The sequence below is a fragment of the Leptopilina heterotoma genome, unplaced genomic scaffold, assembly GCF_015476425.1.
Source record: "Leptopilina heterotoma isolate Lh14 unplaced genomic scaffold, ASM1547642v1 Lhet_15, whole genome shotgun sequence".
In the NCBI taxonomy this organism is placed as follows: Eukaryota; Metazoa; Arthropoda; class Insecta; order Hymenoptera; family Figitidae; genus Leptopilina; species Leptopilina heterotoma.
In genome coordinates this window covers 203,087-223,241 of record NW_025110867.1, presented here as the reverse complement: position 1 = coordinate 223,241, position 20,155 = coordinate 203,087, and the positions used below count along the sequence as shown (strand labels likewise).

At 30.8% G+C, this 20,155-nt stretch overlaps 1 protein-coding gene across 1 annotated transcript in view; it reads left to right on the top strand.

Moving 5' to 3' along the window:
* Positions 1 to 20,155, top strand: part of LOC122498406 (serine protease 44-like) — a 31,708-nt gene extending 11,553 nt beyond the window's left edge. Inside the window, exons 3-6 of the mRNA XM_043606115.1 lie at positions 12,050 to 12,594; positions 16,432 to 16,706; positions 19,235 to 19,380; positions 19,508 to 20,155. Of these exons, the coding sequence (XP_043462050.1) occupies positions 12,050 to 12,594; positions 16,432 to 16,706; positions 19,235 to 19,380; positions 19,508 to 19,660 (1,119 nt within the window). The 3' untranslated portion in view covers positions 19,661 to 20,155. The remainder of the gene's footprint in view (positions 1 to 12,049; positions 12,595 to 16,431; positions 16,707 to 19,234; positions 19,381 to 19,507) is intronic.

Genomic DNA, 20,155 nt, shown 5'->3' with positions numbered 1-20,155 from the left:
TTAATTGGCAATAATTAATTTGTTTTAAGTATTTTGTTACAATTTTTGAAAATCAACTTTTGAATAATTTTAATTGCAAATTTTGAAAATAATTGAATTATAAAAAATTTTAATGAAAAATTTATAGGTACATTTAAAAATGAAAATATGCTTCTAACTTTTTGAAATTCAATATTTTTAATATTTTCAAAAATAATAACATTTTAGAATTATTTTTAACATTTTGGAGAAAACAATAATGTTCAAAATTTTTAATTAAAATTTATCAAAGAATTCATTAGTTTTTTTTAATTTATAAAAAAATTCTTTTCAGAAATACAATTATTTTCGAAAAATTACATTAATAAAATATTCACAATTATTATAAAAAATTGAGATAATGTATTTAAATATAAGAATTCTAGAAGAACTTCTGGAAAATTATTTAAATTAATCGATTCAGAAATGAAGTTTAGTTGAAAATTGTAGAAAATAATTAAATTAAACTCAAAAAATTCCATGATCCGATTAGAAATTTCATGAGATTTCCATGAATCAAAATGAAATCCCATGACAATTCCATGATTTCCAGGTTTTTCATGACTTGTAGAAACCCTGAATTTACTTATATAAATATAATATTCTATTTAAGCAAAGTTTGTAATTATTATGCTTTAACAATTGCTTATAATGTCTTGAATAAATTTCCAGGCTTCTGAAGGAAAAAATACTGAATCGAACCAAAATAAATCAAACGAAAGCAGTCAAGATTTAAGATCAATTCCTTCAACTTCCACTTTTGCTGATAAGTCTAACGTTAATGACCTGTTAAAGAACGTCGAACCAAATTTTTCCCAAATAACAAATGTAAATCAGGAAATTTATAGCCAAAAGAAAAGAGAAACGCCAGCTCAAGATCAATTGAAAAATCGAATTAATGTCTTAAATCATGAAATATTGGCTTTGACAATAAGAAAAAATGCTGATCTTTTAAGTTTCGATGAAAATAAGAATTTATTAGAAAAAAAATCAGAGTTAGAAAAGGATAAAAAAAAATTGGAAAAAATGAAGAACAGTCAGGAAAGATCATCAAAATATAGGCTTGAACGAAAGAGAAATTTGGAGGAAATATTCTCAGAGAATCCAGAAGCAAAAAAGAAATTGCGAATTAGAGATAAAGAAGGGCGTCCTACGATTGAAGATGATCAACCTGGTTTGTTGAAAACTATAGTTGATATAGCGATTTTTGGAAGTGCGGCAGATGAAAGAAGAAGAACTGAGTCGATTAGGAGCATTAAAACGTTAAATCAGTTGACAGAAGTACTTAAAACTCATTACGGTTTCAATGTTAGTAGAAGCGGAGTTTATTTGAGATTGATTCCACGATGCGCGGTTACTCGAGAAGGAAAACGTCATGTTTCTACAGTACCAGTCAAACTTATTAGGGCTCAAAATGATGAACATAAAAGTCATATGGATGCTGCTTTCGCAACTGCAACGATTCGTCATTTAGAAGAGCTTGCTTCGATTCTTGGACCTGAACAAGTTTTTTTCATAAGTCAGGATGATAAGGCTAGGGTTCCAATTGGTCTTACGGCGGCTAATAAACAAGCGCCTTTACTTATGCACGTCGAATATCTCGTAACACTACCGGATCATAATTGGGTTGTAGCACCTTCTCACAAACTTATACCGTCTGTATACGCCGGCATTGAAATTGAATCAAATAAATTAGGAAAATTTGAGGCAGTTAAGTACTCTGGGCCTACTTATGTCGCAATTCGTTCAGCGAAGCATTGTTCTTCAACCGCCTTTTCTCATGCAACGGATGTTGACCGTCTATTTCAACTTGAAGAATTCAAAGATTTTCTAAAAACTACAAACTCGGAGGGCGAAACGGTTGCGAAACCAATTGGAATTTTTACAGCTGATGGTGGTCCGGATGAAAATCCGAGATACGCAAAAGTCATTGCAACATCTATCCACCACTTCATTAAAAACGATCTCGATGCACTTTTTGTGTCTTGCAATGCGCCAGGAAGAAGCGCCTTTAATAGAGTAGAAAGGAGGATGGCGCCTTTGAGCAAGGAATTAGCCGGAGTAATTTTGCCTCATGATCATTTTGGCACCCATTTAGACTCTCAAGGAACTACTATAGACGTTGAACAAGAAAGAGAAAACTTCGCGTTTGCTGGCAAAACACTCAGTGAAATATGGTCAAATTTAGTTATTGACAATTTCCCTGTTGTTAGCGAATTTATTGAGCCCGAATCGTCTCAAATGGAAGACTCAAGTCTGATTTCAAAATCATTAAAATGGCAAAGTAAGCATGTTCGAAGCAGTCAGTACAATTTACAGATTGTGAAGTGTACTGACATTCACTGTTGTTCGCCTTTTCGAAGTGCTTTACTGAAAGTCTTACCAAATCGATTTTTGCCTTCTCCAGTGCCTATCATTCAAGGTAATGATAATTTTAGTTATAATACGGAAAATGGAAAGTATCCTAATCTGCTGTTGTCTCAAAATTTGCAAAAAACTCTTTATCCGGAAATCTTTAAGGATTTTTTACAAATACCTTATGACATCGCATGTCCATCTGTCAAAGAAGGAATCGAAAGAAAGATTTGTAAAAATTGTGGTTTATACCATGCTTCTTTGACTTATGGCAAAAACCATCTTAAAGCATGCAATAAGCTTGCCAATGAGCCAGAGATTAAGATTCGTCCGAAACGCATTGCTGCCATGCGTGCAAAAGAATTTTTGAGTATCATTTGCAATGTTGAAAACAATGAAGAAGCAGAGTGGATTGATGAAGAGTATATAAATAAGGATAACTTAATTGTTCCTGATTTTGTTTACGAAACGAAAGCACCTATTGTAAGTACTAAAGAACATCTGAATGCCATTTGGGAAGATGATCCAAAGAAGTGAAATTAAGTTTGAAGATTTTTAATTTATCTAAAAAAAATAAAATAATCCAAAGATTTATTATTAAGTTTTGAAATTGCAAATTTGTCTAAAAAGATAAAATTTATTTAAAAGTGTGAATGTAAAATACATTATGGTACAATAGGTTTTATGATAACAACACTTTATTATTATTTTATTTTTGTTGAAAGATTAAAAACTTAATTTAAATAATTCAGTTAACAGTTGAATTTTAGTTTGAAAATTTGTTAAAGATACAAATTTTTACTTAATATGTGATTACCTAACTTTCTATGTTATTGTTTAAATTGAAATAAATATTATACTTTCTCGAAATGTATGTCTTTAAATTAATATACTAAATAATTATATTGAATAAGTAAATAATCTAAATCCTAATGAAATAAAATTGAATTAGGGGGGGGGGCTTATGAGATATGTGACGTCACACCTGGGGGGGTCTTGTAGCGTGTGACGATATGTGATGTTGGGGGGGGAGGGTTAAAAAAGGGTCTAAAATAGCGTGACGTAGTTTATGAACGACCCCTTTGCAAAAATTAAAAATGGCGGATTCGTAATCAGCGACCCCAAAAACCCTGAAATAACAATTTTCAAGCGAATCCAAGCAATTCTTAATTTTTACATCTGCCATCTTGGTTTCGCCGTTTTAAATTTTTGCAAACAAATATCGGATTCGTAATCAGCGACCCCAAAAACCCCAAGTACCCATTTTCAAGCGAATCCAAGCGATTGCAAGAAGTCTATTAAAGCAATCCAAAAACACAAATTTTTGGTGTCTTCAACCCCATTTTTTGAAAAAAATTTTTATTTTTTTTTTTATTTTATGGATATTGGTCTTGTAGTGCACATTACAAGCTTTAATTTAAGACCTTGTGGAACTCTACTAAAAATCCCTGTATAAGATCTTGTACAAGAAAATGCACACGTTCAGCAGCTGAACTTGTACAAGTTCTGGTAAGAACATGTACAATTTCTTGTACCAGGATTTGGAACAAGTTCTTGTATTAGAACTTGTACAAGAAAATGTACGAGTACTTGTACAAGAAAATAAACTTGTACAAGAAAATGTACAAGATTTTGTACAAGATCTTGTACGGGTTCATGTGCAAGTACTTGTACATTTTCTTTGAACATTATTTTTAAGTTGTAAAAATTAAAAACATTAAAGGCTGCGCAGTAGTTTTTATAAGCTTTTAGAGCTGCGCAATAGTTTTTGGCTTGCCTAAAGTGGAGAGTCTTAATGCTTATAAATAATTAAAATGCCAATTTTAAAAAAAAAATTTATTTATTAATTTACTTGATCCAATTTTCTAAAAAAAAATTATTTATAAATATACTTGTGCAAGAACATGAACGTGTTCATGTACAAATACTTGTACTTAAACTTGTACAAGATCTTGTACATTTTCTTGTACAAGTTTATTTTCTTGTACAAGTACTCGTACATTTTCTTGTACAAGTTCTAATACAAGAACTTGTTCCAAATCCTGGTACAAGAAATTGTACATGTTCTTACCAGAACTTGTACAAGTTCAGCTGCTGAACGTGTGCATTTTCTTGTACAAGATCTTATACAGGGATTATTAGTAGGGAAGTCTCTAGCACGTCAGGTTAAAGAGAAAAGAAATGTTGAAAATCCTCAAAAAAGCGTTTTTGGGGTTTTTACCCCCACTTTTCTCAAAATCCTGACGTGATGGGGAAATTTGGAAGTCGGGATCGTGTTCAGCGTCCAAAAATACATAGGAAACCATTCCGCTATCTCATAAAAAAAAGTAAGTCTTTTTTTGTTGACCTGTGTTATTATTTAATTCCTTATTTTGTGCAATAGATTCAGTAAAAAGTGTTTTCGATGTCAAATAATCAAAAATAGATCTTGAAAGTAGCAAAAACTAGCACAAACATGTAACCATACAATTTATTTTGAATGAAATATTGAACATAAAATTTATGACAAATGGTCACGAAAATAATTAAAAATTTAGATACAAGTTAATAGAATAAATAAGATAAAATATATGGATAATAAACACAAATTATTTAAATAACGAGAGATATCGATTTATTCACAATAAATAAATGATCAAAATTAATATTAATATTAATATTAATATTAGAAGACCGGAAACGCCACATTTTAGATGCCCACTTTTACACAAATGGCGGAAATTTTTAAATATAAAAGTGAGATTGATATACGTTTTGCTGTATAGAAAAGTACTTAACTGATAGCAAATTTTTTAAATTTAATAATTATAATTAACCGTCAATTACTTTCTTAATTAAATAATTTATTAATCACTTATTTTATTTTAATAACTGATTAATTAATATAGTAACAGAACTTTTAGTATTCAAACATTATATAAACTCAAATATTATTGAAATAATATTTTTATTTTTAAATAATAATTCATTAAAAACAATATTTTCTTAATTTGGTAAGGAAACTAAAATTATTCAGCATTACACTAATATGTGTTTAACAATTCGGAACAGTGTGTAAAATATTCTACGCAAAAAGAAACAAAATATAATCTAAAAATATACCCAAGCAGCACTTAAGCTTATCTTGACATCACTGTAATATTACATTGGAGATTCAGTGGCGGATCCAGAATTTACTCCAGGGGGGGGTCATTTATAGATTCGGCGAGCAACGACCATAATTAGCTGACCTTTTTTTTATGTAAATTTTTCGCCCCGGGGGGGGGGGGGGTCATGACCCCCATGACCCCCCCTGGATCCGCCACTGTGGAGATTCGTCATATTACACTGTAATATTACAGTGATCTTACTGAGATATCAAAATGTCCGCCTGGAGGTAATATTACGTTGTTATATTAAGAGAATATTACCTGGTAATATTAAGGTAATATTACACTGTAATATTAACGTAATTTTAAGGTAATATTCAGATAAAATTAGAATAATTTTATAATTTAGAAAAAAAAATTTCACAAAGCTGGACTTGAACCCTGAACCTTGTGCACAATATTCAAGAGTCTTACCACTGAGGCAAACTTACTTATAGTGTATTAAGATTTTTGATGAAATATGAAGAACTTTAAAAAACTTGCAAAGATTATATACCGCCGAGAATCTTAATACACTACAAGTAAGTTTGGCTCAGTGGTAAGACTCATGATTACTATGCACATGGTTCAGGGTTCGAGTCCAGCTTTGTGAAATGTTTTTTTCTAAATTATAAAATTATTCTAATTTTAACTGAATATTACCTTAACATTACGTTAATATTACAGTGTAATATTACCTTAATATTGCCAGGTAATATTCTCTTACTATAACAACGTAATATTACCTCCAGGCGGACATTTTGATATCCCAGTAAGATCACTGTAATATTATAGTGTAATATGACGAATCTCCAATGTAATATTACAGTGATGTCAATATTCGCGATGAGCACGAAAATTCGCCACCTGCTGGATATTTCCCAAAGCTCTGTAAGAAGTCTCTTTTGCTAATTTGTTACGTGACTGCACTTATTATTGACGAATAAATACTAATGAAGAATGTTTCAGTAGTAAAATCGATGCAAAATGAATTAGATAAATAATTAATTATAATTATGGTAAGTATTAATGTTCTATCACTTCTTAAAAAACTAAATAATAAGAAATATTGTAACTATTTAGAGGTTATGGTTCACGTGTGTGTACAATATACATATGTGAGAGTACGTCAACACATTCAAAAGAGACTTCTTATAGACCACGTGGTGTCAACACATATGTGCGCTTACAGCGCCTCTATAGTTTGTGCTCATCGCGAATAAGCTTACGTGCTGCCTGGGTACACTTCAATAATATGTATTTACTGTTTAAATATGTACTTTCATATGTGAAAAGAAACACCCTTTGCTTCTTTTTTTCCACAATATAAACAAATTAACACCTTGTCTGTGTTTTATATCACAAAAGTTAAATTAAAATTATTAAAGCACTTGAAATGTCAAAACATTGGAAACACACACACACACTATATCAAAAACACACTCATACGGCAACTAACACAAACGAAGCCGCTCTACGCTGCTTCTCCGGCATCTAAAATATGACGACGAAGGTTTCAATTATTTTTCACACCGGAAGCCACTTTTCTACAGCAATCGCCCATCCAGTTAATATAGAGATCAGTGATTGAGTCTGAATTCAATGATTTCCACAAATGAATGCGTAGGAGGAAAAAAGTTATCATTCGCCTCGCCAGAAATGATAAATCTGGTGCAGGTGGAAAATCGCACTGTTATCCAAACCGCTTTTCAATCAGGATAGAGGATAGAGGCTCCTCAAACGATCTCATTGACCAATACACATCAAATTTGGAGATGGTTCTCCCAATAAATTCGCCACTCTGATAAAAAGAACAATCTTTATGTAGCAAACTATTTAAATATAACTTTAGAGATACCAACTTTACCTCATGAGTTCTCGGCGAGAGACATGAAAAATGGCGAAAACAGCTCATTCAAAAGAAGACGACGAGACACTAAATTATTAAGACGACGAAATGCGAGTTTCAAATCATTTCTTCATATACTTATTCGGACGTAGGTCCCGAAGGGAGATTCGACAGTTTACAGAAATCCAGTCTTATATTCATATGTACATCCTCACTACTCTATTCTCACATACATTTTCAATAACTTTTCTTCCTTTATCTCTTTCATTATACTAACTCGCTACAAACATAACCTAAAATTTTTTGCAGCTAAGGTCCATTTTTCCGTGAAAGGCCAAAGCAGAATAGAAACGTAACCGAAATCATAACCGCAATTGCAAACGGAAAAATTAGTTAGAGAAGGATAGGTATGTTGTTTATCTGTCTCTACCTCATTCTTCCGTTTACGTTTTCGATTTCAGTTACGTTTTCTATTCCGCTTCAACCTGCAGCGTCGCAAATTAATTTGCGAAATCGTTTTACTAAATGACTCCCCATGGGGAGTCATTTGAGATACATTTGGGAGACATTTAGTAAATTGCTTTATAATTCGGTTAAAAGACAAAATTTGATGAAAAAAACGATAGAAAGATGAAAAGTAGCATTTAAAGAATGAAATTATGCAAAGATTTTTATAAAGAAAGCTTTAAATAATTAATAATTAACTGAAATGTGCATAGATTTCATTGAGATTTTATAGCAAGGTTATTTTTCATAATTACTTATGAAAACGATGTAAATAAAGGAAAAAATAATTTACATTGGTAAAAGAATGTAAAAGTATTAATTATGTATATGAATAAGACTAATTAGACCATAAAATAGTTGTAATCATGTTGTAATTTAATTAAATGCAAATGGTAAAGTGATATTAAAGTAATATCTACTTTACCAACAACTTATTCTATTTCAGCATTAGAAAGACACTAGAAACAATCAAAAGTCCCTAACGGCAGATATCCCCGCGCGGCGTTTGGTTTGACGCAATATTCTACAGGGTGTTCTTTTTTTAATGATGGTAGAGAAATGCTACTATTATATTAAAGTACCTTACGGTTATTATTTCTAATTGTAAAATAATTACCGTTTAAATTTTTTAATTATAGTCACCATCAATATTTTCTAAAAATTAAATATTCTCACCTTTTTTCCAGGGCATGTTCCAAATATAGAAAAATTGCATTTAGTAAAAAGGAGGAGTTTAAATATTATTTTTATTGGCCAAAAGTCTCTATCCTTTTTCTCTTTAAAAGTTAAAATAAACATTATATTTTTTTAAAAATGATAAATATTCTTAGAATTTTTATCAATGGAGCAACGAATAAAAACATTGCGCTTTTTGTAAATAGGAGGAGGAAATATTTAATTTATAAAAAATAAAACATAATCCCAACCCCCAAAGAAAAAATTGATGCTTTTAGACGAATAAAAATAAGAAACAAACTCCTCCTATTTTCAAAATCAATTTTTCTATTTGTTGGTTAAGTTAAACAAAATGGAGAAAATACTTAATATATGAAAAATAAAACATATAACCTCAACCCCCAAAAGAAAAAATGGTTGCTTTAGACCAATCAAAATAATAAACAAACTCCTCCTATTTTCAGAATCAATTTTTCTATTTGTTGGTTAAGTTAAACAAAATGGAGAAAATACTTAATATCCTTTAGAAAAATAGGCACGAGTGAGAAATCTCGAATTTAAATCGAAAATAATCGAATGTACTCTCGCAGTTATAGCAATGAAAATGAAACATAGAAGGGCACACTCACATTTCCAAATCTAAAGAAATATAGTACTTTAAAAACTTACACATAGCTAGAAGATGGAGCTACAGTCGCTCTTTTCAATATCATTATGAAGTGACAATTTTTATTTTAATCAACTTAACATTAATAGTTCTGACAGTTGGCACAGCCTAAAGTCATCAAAGAAGAAGAAGAACTTAACTTTAAAAAAATTAAATAAAAATTTAGGTAATTTTAAATGAGTCACAATAAACAATTTAAAATTAAATAAAAGGAACAATTTGAATAGAAAAAAAGAAGAAAGCAAAGAAGTCGACCGCGAAGCGGTCGACGAAGCGCTAGTATGAAAAATAAAACATATAACCTCAACCCCCCCCCAAAAAAATGGTTGCTTTACACCAATTAAAATAATAAACAAACTCCTCCTATTTTCAAAATCAATTTTTCTATTTGTTGGTTAAGTTAAACAAAATGGAGAAAATACTTAATATATATGAAAAATAAAACATATAACGTCAACCCCCAAAGAAAAACGGTTGCTTCAGACCAATCAGAATAATAAACAAACTCCTCCTATTTTCGAAATCAATTTTTCTATTTGTTGATTAAGTTAAACAAAATGAAGAAAAGAATAATATTTTTATAATAAAACATATAATCCCAACCCCCTAAGAAAAAATGGATGTTTTAGACCAATCAAAATAATAATCAAACTCTTCCTACATAAAGAAAGAAAATTTTCTATTTGTCGCTACAGTTAAACAAAATATGAAGCGAATATATAAAATTTAAGCTCAACCCTTTACAAAAAATATACTTCTAGCCAATAAAAATAAGATTCAAACTCCTCCTTCTTAAAATTAAAGTTTACTATGAACTATACAAAAATAAAATAGATTGAATCTCCTCCTATTTTTTCGGAAAGGGTTGTGGTTAAATTTCATATTTTTTTAAAGTTTAATATTTTCTCCATTTTGTTCTATTGAACACACGAAGGAAAAATATCTTTCATTCAGAAGGAGGAGTTTAAGTTTTATTTTAATATTGGTTTAAAACATGTCGATTTTTTCTTTTGGGGGTTGGAAAAATATGTTTTATTTTTTAAATATTAATTTTTTCTTCATTTTGTTTAACTCAACCAATTAATAAAACATTGCATTTTGAAAATAGGAGGAGTTTATTTTTATTGGTCAGAAGTTTTTTTTTCTTAATGGGTTAAGACTAAATGTAACTTTTTAAAAATTAAATATTCACTCCCTTTTTGTATTGTTGAACCAATCAATAAAAAATTTGCTTTCTTTAAGCAGGAGGAGTTTGAATCTAATTTTTATTGGCTAGAAGTATATTTTTTGTAAAGGGTTGAGCTTAAATTTAATATATTCGCTTCATATTTTGTTTCACTGAAGCGACAAATAGAAAATTTTCTTTCTTTATGTAGGAAGAGTTTGATTATTATTTTGATTGGTCTAAAACATCCATTTTTTCTTAGGGGGTTGGGATTATATGTTTTATTATAAAAATATTATTCTTTTCTTCATTTTGTTTAACTTAATCAACAAATAGAAAAATTGATTTCGAAAATAGGAGGAGTTTGTTTATTATTTTCATTGGTGTGAAGCAACCATTTTTTCTTTGGGGGTTGAGGTTATATGTTTTATTTTTCATATATTAAGTATTTTCTCCATTTTGTTTAACTTAACCAACAAATAGAAAAATTGATTCTGAAAATAGGAGGAGTTTGTTTATTATTTTGATTGGTCTAAAGCAACCATTTTTTCTTTTGGGGGTTGAGGTTATATGTTTTATTTTTCATATATTAAGTATTTTCTCCATTTTGTTTAACTTAACCAACAAATAGAAAAATTGATTTTGAAAATAGGAGGAGTTTGTTTCTTATTTTTATTCGTCTAAAAGCATCAATTTTTTCTTTGGGGGTTGGGATTATGTTTTATTTTTTATAAATTAAATATTTCCTCCTCCTATTTACAAAAAGCGCAATGTTTTTATTCGTTGCTCCATTGATAAAAATTCTAAGAATATTTATCATTTTTAAAAAAATATAATGTTTATTTTAACTTTTAAAGAGAAAAAGGATAGAGACTTTTGGCCAATAAAAATAATATTTAAACTCCTCCTTTTTACTAAATGCAATTTTTCTATATTTGGAACATGCCCTGGAAAAAAGGTGAGAATATTTAATTTTTAGAAAATATTGATGGTGACTATAATTAAAAAATTTAAACGGTAATTATTTTACAATTAGAAATAATAACCGTAAGGTACTTTAATATAATAGTAGCATTTCTCTACCATCATTAAAAAAAGAACACCCTGTAGAATATTGCGTCAAACCAAACGCCGCGCGGGGATATCTGCCGTTAGGGACTTTTGATTGTTTCTAGTGTCTTTCTAATGCTGAAATAGAATAAGTTGTTGGTAAAGTAGATATTACTTTAATATCACTTTACCATTTGCATTTAATTAAATTACAACATGATTACAACTATTTTATGGTCTAATTAGTCTTATTCATATACATAATTAATACTTTTACATTCTTTTACCAATGTAAATTATTTTTTCCTTTATTTACATCGTTTTCATAAGTAATTATGAAAAATAACCTTGCTATAAAATCTCAATGAAATCTATGCACATTTCAGTTAATTATTAATTATTCAAAGCTTTCTTTATAAAAATCTTTGTATAATTTCATTCTTTAAATGTTACTTTTCAACTTTCAATCGTTTTTTTCATCAAATTCTGTCTTTTAACAGAATTATAAAGCAATTTACCAAATGTATCCCAAATGTATCCCCACGTGGGGAGTCTTTTGGTAAAACGATTTCGCAATAACAGTAATTACAAAATTAGAATAAATATTTACTTTCGCCATTTATTTATTTCTTCAGGAAGTAACTGCCGTTGACGAACAGAGCAAAGTGGAAGTCGTAAAACCGCGTCCAAAGCCAACAGCAACCTGGCCACCGCCACTTCCGACGCATCCTCCACATCACACGATTCCTCCAATTCCAACGCATCCGCCGAGTTTTGCCGGTGCCACTGCCGCCAGTTCCACTTCAAAACCACCATTCTCCCCATCGTCGCCATCGTCACAAAAACCAACGAGCGCCACATGGCCCACAAAGAAACCAGCCTACTGGCCAGCCGGTATTCCCACATTATTGCCTGGATTACCATCGGAAGCGCCACTAGCGCCAAGTAAACCGCCGCCCACATCAATTCCAACCATTGCATCGCCAATTGATTCTGGTTATTGTGGCTCGAAAAATGGTCCGCAAAAAATTTCCGACTCCGATCGTATTGTCGGTGGTCATAGTACAAAAATTGGCGAATGGCCCTGGATTGTTGCACTCTTCAATGCTGGCCGACAATTTTGCGGTGGTTCGCTAATTGATAATATTCACATTCTCACAGCCGCTCACTGTGTTGTCAAGTATGAGAACATTTTTTCTATAAATAATTAAAAAATATATATTAAACTTTTTGCATCTGTGACGCTTTCCGATGCAACATAACCTATAAATTTTTACCGCATCCATGAAATATAAGAATAACCCCTTCCCAGTCAAGACCAAAATCTCATAAGTGGGCTCAAAATGTCGCCAACTTTTTAGAAAACTAAAATTTGCGCAAACGAGCACACTATTGTATTTGAAGTCGCTGATTACGAATCAGATATCAGATTTTGAAAATTCAAAATGGCGGATCCAATATGGCGGACATGAAAATTTAAAATCGACTGAATTCACTTGAAACTTGTTACTCAGGGGTTTTCGGGGTCGCTGATTATGAATCCGATATCAGATTTTAAAAAATCAAAATGGCGGATCCAATATGGCAAATGAAATTTTCTAAAATTCATCGGATTCATTTGAAACTCGTTACTAGAGGGTTTTCGCTGATTACGAAAACTTTTGAAATGATAATAAATACAAAATTTTTCCCGCAGTCAGCCAATTTGAATTTTTAAAATCTGAAATTGGATTCGTAATCAGCGACCCTAAAACCCCCGAGTAACGAGTATTAAATGAATCGGACGAGTTTTTTAAAATGTCGTCCGCCATATTGGATTCGTCATTTTCAATTTTCAAAATCTGACATCAGATTTGTAATCAGCGACCCCGAAAACCCCTGAGTAACAACTTTTAAGTAAATCCGATGAATTTTTGAAAATGTCCGCCATATTGGATCCGACATTTTTAATTTTTAAAATCTGATATCGGATTCGTAATCAGCGACCCCGAAAACCTCCGAGTATCAATTTGTGGACCAATCTGTGTGTTTTTGTAGACAAAAATCTGCTTGCGTCTATACACGTCATCGACAGTTTGAGCCCTCCTGCACCATGACGTGTATACACGTCATCGACTGCCAAGGGGATAAGGAGACTTTACTCTATGTGAGGAATACATAAAAAGTGACCCCATTCTCTATAACGTCATTCAGGAAATTCGAATAGACAGAGGTGGCGTTGCTTGCGTGAAAGACAGGAAACTGTCGATTTTTACGATTTTAACCTATTAAATTCGTCTGCTACTAATATAAACAACAACCTAGCTTATGATAATACACATTGTGACATTTCAAACAATATTTTTGATTGTTTGCAGAATTTGTTGATATCGAATGAACATGACAATTCTATCATCTACATAAATTTTTACCTTCTTATTATAAAATACTGCAAGCTGCAACTCTCTTTCTCATGTCAAAATTATCCTCAACTCTTTGAAATCTAAAAAAGTTATTTCCTCTTGTAAGGTAAAAGCACCAGTACTTGGACACTTTTAAGATAGAAGCAAATTTAGCAACGATTTTTACAAAGATAGTATACCCAGTAAGAAGTAAGGAATTGAGAAGAATTGGACATTTTTAACTTTTTACAGAAAATGTTAAATTATCAATTTTTTTGAATTCCGTTTCTGTCCAATTCCTATGTATCCTTTTTTGAGGCAAAGATTTCTTGAAAGTGAATTCCAATCAATTCCGTTTTAATATTTCTTTAATTTTTGAATTTTTGTGAATTCCAAAATACTGTGTGATACTCGGTAAGTTCAATTCCTGTCTATTCCGTTTTAATATTTTGTAATTTTTTAATTCCTTTGAAGTTTGCAACACTTTGAGATAAGTGCTTCTAAAATTCGGTAGTCATAGTACAGTTTTAATAGCTGAGCGGACAAGCTGTTTGTCTCCGACAATGAAGCTTGAGGGTTCAAATCTTCGAACCATCAAATTTTTTTTCCGCTTAAAATATTAAAACGGTATTCAAAAGAATAAACTTAGCTTCTTTTCGGCTTCTCCAAATGAAAATGAAAAGAATTGGTCACAAACGGAATTCAAAAGAATTAAAAATTTCGAATTCTTATTAATTCCTTACTTCTTACTGGGTAGTTTTACTTGACAAACTTTTTATATTTTGTTTGTATTATGATAAAAGAATTCAAATTAAAAGAAATTAGTCTAAATTTTTACTTTAGTTAAATATAAATCTAGAAAATAACTAATTGCTTCTTTACCGTAATAGTTGGACATGCCTTTTTAGAGGATCCAGTAGTTGGACACGATAAGGACATTATAATAAAATACGCATGATATTTATTTGCCTATAATGTTTATATTTGTATATTAGTTAATATTGTCAACTATTAAATTTATTAGTTAGTCATTTTATGTTAATTAATTCATTATTTAATTAGATTAAAGCCTGTTAAGTTTTTGACCAACTACACTGTAAAAAAGGGAGTTAAATTTTAACTCCCCAGGGGATTCTATAAAAGTCGCACCCATTGGAGAGTTAATGCCAGGGGAGTTAAATAAAGAGAGTTAAAATTTAACACCCAAGTGCTAACTCCCCATGGAAAAAATAACTCGCGCGGGTGTTGAATGAAGGGAGTTAGAAATTAACTCTCTTTTGGAGTTGATTTTTAACTCGAAAAATTTAACTCCCGAGTCCGTTAACTCCCTAAATTTTTTACAGTGTACTGATGCTGCTGGTTTTTGAGGTTACGAAGCAGAAGGTAAATTTGGACACTTATTTTGAGTAGTTCGAGACTTATAAATTTTTTTTTGATAAATTTTGTGCGTAGAAATTAAAAAATTGAATTATATCCAACAGAGATCCAAAAGCTAACATTCAAAAAGGGCATATATTATTTTTTCATTTACATTAAAAGCAGTTTTAATTCTTTTTGTTACTGTCCATCTATTGGTTCCATTTTTTGCAATGTCCACGTACTGGTGCTTTTACCTTAAAACACCCCTTTTCACAAGGCATTAATTAATAAATTTAATTTTTAAATATGTAATTAAAATATTCAGTCAAAAATATAGGTTATAGAAAGAATTTATAACACATACTTACTTCGAAATTATTTTGATTCATGAATTCATGATGGATGTAATCTTCTTTAAAACAAAACGTTTCTTTTCACAAACAATTTATTGTAATAATTTTTTTGAATTATTACAAATTATGCAAAAAATAAAAAATATTATTATAGAGAATGGGGACAGTCTTGACATTAGAGTGAAGTCTCCTTATTCTTATTACTTTATGGCAGCGTCCTGATGCGGCAAGAAATTATAGGTTATGTTTATGAATGTTTCTGCTTGATCTAAGATTAATTATTAATTACTTGAAGTCAAAGCCAATTTTTATAAATTATTTACTTTATAAAATAGTTAATAAATATTTTTTTTTACTTTAGGTAATTAAAATTTAATATTTAATTGAGCAAACACCGCTCGTAAAAACTTATTATATAACCTTAAAATGCTGACATGTGTTAATATAATCTTTAGGCTTAAAATGTTTGCAGCATATTAACATTCTGTCATTCAATTTTTTGCCTATTTTTAAGGCAATTTCCCATTCTTTTATTCTTTTTAAATCCTTTGGCACTGTATGCAAATGATTTTCAGCACTTTTAATCTCAGAACACTGAGGCACACAACAGTTATGACGATCAGACTTTTTTCCGATTTACGTTCATAACAGGTCTTCCATTTAGATTTTTTAATTTTTTTAATAAATAATTTTGTTTATTTGTTTGACGAAATATAAATAAACTGTATATTATACAATTAAATTATTAATTTTATTAAAATCATTAAAAAGTTTAAGTAAATAACAAACAGAATTATAGACAAGCTGTTACGATTATATTAGTTCAACATTTGACTGGCAGTGGCGCTGCTTGAACTGTTTGAATTGACAATTAAATAATCAGTAACTTTTCGAATACCTTGTTTACAAGCTATTGTTCCACAGCATGAATTCCTGGGATGTAGCAAGATTGACGGTACGACTTGGCGATCATAATATAAAAACAAGTACGGAGGTTCGTCACATTGAGAGACGAGTGAAACGTGTCGTTCGCCATAAAAACTTCAATTCACGAACTCTCTATAATGACGTGGCACTTTTGACTCTCAATGAGCCCGTTGAATTCTCCGAGCAAATACGACCAATTTGCCTGCCGTCAGGTCGCGATCTCTACAATCATCAGGAAGCCACCGTCATTGGCTGGGGCTCACTTCGAGAAAGTTCGTTTTTTTATTTTATATTAAAGACGTAAACAGAATAAAACGGGAAACGAACGCAAGCATGAGATCTCATGCTTGCGTTCGCTTCCCGTTTTATTCTGCTTAGGACTTTAGAAATATCTCGCAATATTGAAGAAATATTTGTGACGCGCTTCAAACAAAGAAATATTAACTAGGAAGCAAATCATTTTAAGGTTATGTTGGTGTAATTCTTAAAGGCCAACGCACGTGAATGTCGTTTCTGTTCTTTGATTCAAAAAAATACAAACATAATCTACTTTTTGCTCTTAGCACCTTTCTTCGGAGCGTGTCACAATTTTTTTATGACGAAATAAAAATTTTTATTAAATAAGAAATTTTTTTGATGAAATTTTATAACTATATTGGCTAAATTATTTTTGACTTTTTGATACACCCAGATGCATTAATGCTGTCCCTCCGGTTTATAGGCGATTTAAAAAGTAGTGACACATCTACAAAAATGTTGTTAGTTTGTGACATATAAGTTCGTTTTTTACGTCACGAACTAACAGCATTTTAATAGATATATCACGACTTTTTAAAACGCCAACAAACCGGAAAGACAGCATTAATGCATCTGGGTGTATAATTGACATATATAATAGGGTGGTTCTTATTTGGGCGATGTTTTCAAATCTTCGGTCTCACCCCAAAAATTAATTAAGGTATAAAAAAAATTTTTCCTGAAAGTTTGATATTAACACGTGCCTCTAGTCGACTGAAATTTTAAATGGAAAATACATGTAATTTTTCGTGGAAATCACAAAAAGTTTTTTCTAGCTTATACAAATTTATTTACAATTCTCTAACTTTGGGTTCTTTTAGTACATGATAAGAGGTAAAACTTCCAATTTTTCCAAATTTTTTTGAAAGTATTTACTCCATTTACAAGCTTGATGAATATGGCGCTATCACAGTAAACAGGACTATATATTAACCTTTGGATGCATACATTTATTCATTCATTTAAATTTGACGAAACTCGGAACTGGGGGGTTTTCGGGTCGCTGATTACGAATCTGAGGTCATTTTTAAAAAAATTCAAAATGGCGGATCCAATATGGCGGACATAAAGAAAAATTTGTTCAATTGGACTGAAACTCAATACTCAGGGGTTTCTGGGGTCGCTGATTACGAATCCGAGGTTAGTTTTAAAAAATTCAAAATGGCGGATCCAATATGGCGGACATAAAAAATAAAAAGTCGTTCAATTGGACTGAAACTCGATACTCGGGGGTTTCTGGAATCGTTTATTACAAATCATTTTAAAAAATGTCATTTTTAAAAATTTCGAAATTGTCGGAGCCAATATTGCTGATATTGTTAATCGTTCTTAGCGTTACCCGGAACTAGCGACGAGGACGAACGAGATTTTAGTTCTATTTTTTTGTTTTTATTTTTTTTGTATTCTTTTGTTTTTATTTTTTTTCGTTTTTTAATTTTTTTGTTTTTTTGTAGTCTCTTTTCGATGGCACATATTAAAATTAAGAAGAAACTCTTAGTCAACTATTTATATGAAAGTCCAGAAAACATTTTCTCTCTTCTGAAAGGCAGAGATACTCAGCCTTCAATGGCATTCAAAAATTTTCTTTTTAAAATCTTAGAAACGCAAAGAACGAGTAAGAATATCCGCGATATTGACTCAGACATTTTGAATTTTTTCAAAATGACATTTTTTAAAATGATTTGTAATCAACGATTCCAGAAACCCCCGAGTATCGAGTTTCAGTCCAATTGAACGACTTTTTATTTTTTATCAAAATGACATTTTTTAAAATGATTTGTAATCAACGATTCCAGAAACCCCCCAGTACCGAGTTTCGTCAAATTTAAATGAATGAATAAATGTATGCATCTAAGGGTTAATATATAAGTCCTGTTTAATGTGATAGCGCCACACGGAAAAAACTGCATGGTTGGGACAACCATATATATTGAAAAATACGGGATATCCATACTTAAGGTTATCACACCCATTTCTATGGATGTGTCAACTAAAGAAATGGATGTGGTATCTATCAAAATGGATGTGGTATCCATAAAAATGGATGTGATAACCTTAAATATGGATATCCCGTATTTTTCAATATATATGGTTGACCCAACCATGCAGTTTTTTCCGTGCATATTCATCAAGCTTGTAAATTGAGTAAATACTTTCAAAAAATTTGGAAAAATTGGAAGTTTCACCTCTTATCACTAAAAGAACCCAAAGTTAAAGAATTGTAGTAAATAAATTTGTATAAGCTAGAAAAAACTTTTTGTGATTTCCACGAAAAATTACATGTATTTTCCATTTAAAATTTCAGTCGACTAGAGGCACGTGTTAATATTGTTCGATTTGCTTCAAACTTTCAGGAAAAAATTTTTTTTATACCTTGATTAATTTTTTGGGGTAAGACCGAAGATTTGAAAACATCGCCCAAATAAGAACCACCCTAATATAAGTAGTAAAAATCATAAAGTTTTGAGAAGTAATCAACTTTTTACTCTTACCTTTTACAAAGGTGGGCCACAACCAGCAGTTTTGCAACAAGTGACAATTAAAATCTGGTCTAACGCCGAATGTAAGGTGAAATACGGAGCAGCGGCACCAGGTGGCATTGTAGACAGTTTCTTATGCGCCGGCCAAGCACAAAAAGATTCTTGTTCTGTAAGTTTTAATTTATTTTAATAGTAAATGCGCATGCGTTAAGAAACAAAGACAAAAGAGGGGTCATTAAAATGAAATAAATAATTATCTCCTTTTTCATCATTGTTATCTTTCTTCTGCTCCTCAGGGCGACAGTGGAGGTCCATTAATGGTGAACGACGGACGTTGGACCCAAGTTGGAATAGTGAGCTGGGGAATAGGATGTGGCAAGGGCCAGTATCCAGGTGTTTACACAAGAGTCACGCACTTCCTGCCATGGATAAGTAAAAATTTAAAATAAAAAAAAATGCCACTGCGTCTCATCAAATCACTTTAATGAAATTGCCAATTTCCTCAAGTCATTCCTCCTTCTATCGTTATCGCACACTATAAAAACAGTCACAAAACGAATACTGAATGTATGCGCAGGAATAGAGTGACTATTGAAAAAAAAGAAATGAAATGAAGACACAGCGTAAAGAACGTTTTACTGATGCAAAGACCATTTCGTTATTAGAGTAAATAAAATTTTTAATTCTCTTCGTTATCTTCAATTGCCATATTTGTCATTATCATATATGAAAATAAAGAAAGGAATGTAGACTTTAGTAATATTTTTAGAAACAAAGAAAAAATATACTTGTAAGTCTTATTTTCAAGTTAATTTTTGTAATGTAGAAAAAATCATCTAGAATTTCGCATATTTTATAAAATATTATTATTATTATTATTATTATTATTAATATTATTATTATGTACGATTTAGTTAAAATAAAAAAAAATTGAAAAAAATCTA